General features: G+C 47.9%; 1 protein-coding gene across 2 annotated transcripts in view; it reads right to left on the bottom strand.

The window, feature by feature from the left end:
* LOC137889952 (CCR4-NOT transcription complex subunit 2-like) overlaps positions 1–5000 on the bottom strand; it is a 12109-nt gene that overhangs the window by 6478 nt on the left and 631 nt on the right. Inside the window, exons 2-12 of one of the 2 annotated variants that reach the window (XM_068734005.1) lie at positions 4063–4194; positions 3516–3588; positions 3276–3423; positions 2988–3191; positions 2756–2835; positions 2038–2163; positions 1499–1629; positions 1149–1335; positions 893–1049; positions 561–622; positions 297–346 (exon numbers count right to left, since the gene is read on the bottom strand). In XM_068734005.1, the coding sequence (XP_068590106.1) occupies positions 297–346; positions 561–622; positions 893–1049; positions 1149–1335; positions 1499–1629; positions 2038–2163; positions 2756–2835; positions 2988–3191; positions 3276–3423; positions 3516–3588; positions 4063–4182 (1338 nt within the window). In that variant the 5' untranslated portion in view covers positions 4183–4194. The remainder of the gene's footprint in view (positions 1–296; positions 347–560; positions 623–892; positions 1050–1148; positions 1336–1498; positions 1630–2037; positions 2164–2755; positions 2836–2987; positions 3192–3275; positions 3424–3515; positions 3589–4062; positions 4195–5000) is intronic. The other variant, XM_068734006.1, reaches the window with a different exon arrangement.

Genomic DNA, 5000 nt, shown 5'->3' with positions numbered 1-5000 from the left:
GTATTTAAGTCAGGACGTCTCACTCCTTCAGTTAGTCCTCTGTATTTAAGTCCGGACGTCTCACTCCTTCAGTTAGTCCTCTGTATTTAAGTCCGGACGTCTCACTCCTTCAGTTAGTCCTCTGTATTTAAGTCCGGACGTCTCACTCCTTCAGTTAGTCCTCTTTATTTAAGTCAGGACGTCTCACTCCTTCAGTTAGTCCTCTGTATTTAAGTCAGGACGTCTCACTCCTTCAGTTAGTCCTCTGTATTTAAGTCAGGACGTCTCACTCCATTTATTCATGAATAACAGCTCACCTTGTCCCTTATGTGGATGTTGGTTAAATACTCTGACGGGACGTGGAAGTCTGCAGGAAGAGGAGCAAAAAACATGTTTTTCTCTCAGAAAACTATTAAAGAATACAATAAAAAGGTCAAATAAGATCCTTTAAATGCTCTAAACTATTACTGCAGTCTTTAATCTGAGCCACTAAAACACAGAACAACATGTAGTCATCAGATTAACGATGAATTAAATATTTCCCTCCATAAACATCCAGAACAAACCTTAAATAAACTCACCAATGTCCTGCGGTCGACACGGAGCCGACGCCCACGGAGACGCAAACTTAGGGTAGAGATTCCTGAGAGACAGAAAGCAGGGCGGCGATTAGATTAATGATGTCATCATCACGCTGTCTGATCGTTTATTCAGAACAATTTTAAAGACTTCTACGAGCTTTTCTTTAAAAGAACTCTGAAGTAAAAAGGTCAAAATTAAACGAAACAAAGTAGAGTTTACATTTTGTTCTACTTCAAGTGTTTATCATAAAAATAAATGTTACACTCTACGCTGTGTGTGTGTGTGTGTCTCTGTATGTGTGTGTCTCTGTGTGTGTGTGTGTTGGTCATACTCAGGTGAGTTGAGGTTGAGGCCCAGTGTGGTGAGGTCAGAGCCCAGAGCCAGGTGAACCATCCCCGGGTCCGTCTCCGCCGCTCTGATGAACGTCAGCAGGCCAATCATCCCGAACTGGTCCGTTACCATGCCGATGGGGATGTTGGTCACCCGTCCTGCAACGAGAGACGCGAAGAAGAAGAAGAGCTTCAGACCTCCTCTTCCTCCTCCTCCTCCTAACTCTCTACCCGGTGGACTCTGCCGAACACACTCACCGTCGGAGAGCACCTGGATCCCTTTCTTCTGCTGGTTGTTGTTGCTAGGGGCGGAGCTCTTGTCGCCGGGGAACTTTGGGCCGTCCGAGTTGGAGGCGGGCTTTCCCGACGAGTTCAGATTCTGATTGGACAAAAACGGAGGGAAAAAACAATCCGAAAAAATGGGACGAGTCAGGACGTGAGAGCGCTGCATAAGTGAGGAAAAAGGACACCGTGATGAAAAAAAACAAAACAGCAGGTCAGCATTATTTAAATCACTGTGACATCAGAGAACAATGAGAACACAGAACAAAGGACTTTTCTTTTGCTTTTTTTGGAAATTTGAAATTTTCACAATAAGGGCCTCTAACCGTTTTGCTGTCCTCGTTGGTGCTGGTGGAGTCTTTCGATTGGTAGTTGGGACCCGGGAGAGCTGGGAAGTCCTCGTTGTGGATCGAGAAGTCCTGAGACTGCTCATTGGACGGCTTGGTTACCATGCCAACTGGGAAAACAAAATGGAGGTTTGGGAGGGGGGGGGGAGAGAGAGAGAGAGAGAGAGAGAGAGAGAGAGAGAGAGAGAGAAAAGAGTTAGATTATATTTTTTTTTTTGAGCTGGACATTATTAATGAATACAATATTCCACCACTTTGACTGCAGAGCCACACATGTCATTCATAAAGCTGATGACATAATAGAACATCTACAACTAACTCCATCTTTCTGAGGAAGACCTCATCGTTTGGTTGAAAGCTCCGGAACGACGACTGAATGGACTTCCAGGCAAGATAATTAATAGAAATGTAGAATTTATTTATGAAATAAGTAGGAGTAATAAGAGAAAGAGCTCATAAGAACATTATCATCTTTTATAGCAGTTTAATTCACACACACACATTCTGGTCTGTCTTACCGTACGGGGCTCGACCGGCCAGTGGGTTGAGCAGCGGTGTGGGATTCGAACCTCCGTCCCTCCGACTCCTGTCCGCTAACGCCGGGAAGTCCGACAAGTCCAACCCCGTCACATTCTCACTGCCGTCTGACGAACAGAAAGAGAAACTCACAACATGTTTGAGCTCCAACAGCTTCTCCTCCTCTCTCCCCTCCCCTCTCTCCTCTCCATCTCTCTCCCGTCCCCTCTCTCTCCTCTCCTCTCCTCTCCCCTCCCCTCTCTCCCCTCTCCCTCCTCTCCCCTCCCTCCTCTCCATCTCTCTCCCCTCCCCTCTCTCTCCTCTCCCCTCCCCTCCCCTCTCCTCTCCCCTCTCTCTCCTCTCCTCTCCCCTCCCCTCCCCTCTCTCCCCTCTCCTCTCCCCTCCCCTCTCTCCCCTCTCCCTCCTCTCCCCTCCCCTCTCTCCTCTCCATCTCTCTCCCCTCCCCTCTCTCTCCTCCCCTCTCCCCTCCCCTCTCCCCTCTCCCCTCTCTCTGCCTGTGATGAACGGTTTGTTGACAGAAAACATGCTTCTCAATGTTCACCGTGGGGTTCAGAGGGTTAGAGGTGGAGATAATAACTGAAACACACCCAGAGGTGGAGACAGAACAAGCTAACAAGCTAACAAGCTAACAAGCAGGTCAACGTTCAGCCACTGAAGCCAACAGTTCAACATTGTTCAACTGAGTGTGACTCTCTGTACCTGTGCCGTTGAAGATGTTGTTGGATAAAGAGTTGTTCATGTTGTAGCCTGGATTCCTGTTCACACCAAAACCTGACATACTGACACACAGAGACACGCTGGATTACTCTCACAACCGAGACCCTAAAAGACCCCCCCCCCCCCCACACACACACACACACACACACACACACACACACAGTCAGAGGTGACGAGTGGAGCCCAGAGTGAGGCGCTGCAGGTGTGAACGTACCTGTTGATGGTAAAAGGCTGCCGCGCTTGCTGCTGCTTGGGCATCCCGATGATGCTGGGCGACGACCGGTTGGGGCTCCCCATGCCGCTCCTCCCCCCTCCTCCCCCCCTCTCCACTCCCACCCCCCCCATCACTCCACCCGTCGGCCCCCCCACCTGCTGGCTGTGGTTCAGCACGCCTCGGGTGCTCATCGGTAGAATCCCCCTGAAGACAGAACCACAAACGAACGACACGATGACAACAGGAAGTAGAACATGAGTGTGTGTGTGTGTGTGTGTGTGTGTATACCTGCTCGGTGAGGGAGGCGTGTGCATGGTTCCAGTGTTGGCTGTACTGGGGTGACTGGGGAGCTGGTTGGTAGATTGGTTCAAACCACTTCTGCTTAACTGAGGCGCTGCACTGCTGTTCATACCTCGCATGGGAAAGCCCAAAGCACCTGGAGGGGGGGGGGGATTTCAGCGACACACTAATAGAAGTAATAGAGTAATAAAGTACACGTGTGTGTGTGTGTGTGTGTGTTGAACTCACTCTGTGGGCCATATAAACTGGCTCCAAGCTGCGACAGTTGACCCGTCGAGGAAGCAGAGGAAGACGTCAGCATCTGAGGAGACAGGAAGCACAAACACGACGTCATCGCTCGTTAATGAACAACTTAAAAAGACCCACATCTGCACAGGTGTGAACATCTGGAGGAACTCAGCTACTATAAGAATAAAAAACAGTCCTTTATTTATTATTTTGAGAAATATAACAGAGACAGAGAGAGACAGAAACAGAGAGATAGAGAAAGAGAGAGACAGAGAGAGAGACAGAGAGAGAGCGACAGAGTCAGAGAGAGAGATTTTAGTGAATGCAGCTGAACGGTTGAAACAAGAAACATGATTTATTATTCTGCATTACTTTTTAAATAAAGGTGCATGAAGCACCTTTATTTAAATGCATAGTATGACTGTACATCCCATAACAACATTACTGAGCACAGTTTGCAACGTTCTCCTGCAGGAGGACCGATCACCTTCCTCTGTTTAAGTAGAACATGAAACATTAAACCGCAGAAGAAGAGCGCAGCACTCACATCTTTGTCCGGGCGGTGTGGAGGGAACATGGACTGTTGGGTGTAGTAGAGGCTGGAGTCGTCCGCGTAGTCGCTCTCTACACCTCCCTCCATAAACTTCTTCCGGTTAGCACCAAACATACCGCGTGTCACCTGAGAAACACGGGACAGGAAACGGTCACGCCGAGCAACCGGCTACTTCCTGTCACACCTGCGGCGCGTCACCAGATGTATACTCAAGACGCAGCGAGTTAAAACTTTAGACGTCGACGGCAGCTAAACTCTGCATGCAAGTAATCCACCCAATGTCTGTAAGTGTGAACCTGAAACATGAACAGGTGCATGAGCCTCCATCAGCTGCGGCTACTACAACCTCCTAAAGACATTAGAAGTGTGCAATTATGTTGTAAATAAATGTTGTCGGTGTTAACGACCCACTGCTTTGATCATGCATATATTCATAAATGATCTTTAGAACAACATAATTAACATGACGTGTGACAGAAGAGTTAGTTTGCACATTATAAACATAACATCACACCATGTTAGAACCCTGGATGCTGCACATGAGGTGGTGTGCAGATACAAACACACATTGACTTTTGTTTACCACAGGAGGTTAGTGAGAGCTTTAGCCCACGGTGTAGCATCGACACCCGGTGAAACAGCGACTACCTCAGCGCCTGCACGCCACTACTATTATATCCAGAATGTGTGTATTAGTGGGAACAGTGTGGTTCCTTTAAACGTCGTGCTACCGAAAGAGCAGAGTATAAGCTCCGCCGTTCTTCTTTGAAAGCAAACGTTAAATGTGCAGAAGTGTCGCAAAAAGCTAATGCTGAACATGAAGCTAACGCTAGCTCCAATAATCTCTTTACTAATTCCACCAGTTAATTTACAAAACCTACTCGTTCGCTTCACGGCATGAATACACCGGTTTATTTGATAGATGTACAGGA

Source organism: Cebidichthys violaceus, unplaced genomic scaffold, assembly GCF_023349555.1.
Source record: "Cebidichthys violaceus isolate CVI_PGR_0920_01 unplaced genomic scaffold, fCebVio1.0.p SCAF_60, whole genome shotgun sequence".
NCBI lineage: Eukaryota > Metazoa > Chordata > Actinopteri > Perciformes > Stichaeidae > Cebidichthys > Cebidichthys violaceus.
Note: the sequence above shows the minus strand (reverse complement) of the source record. Positions and strands in the feature narration are given on the sequence as shown.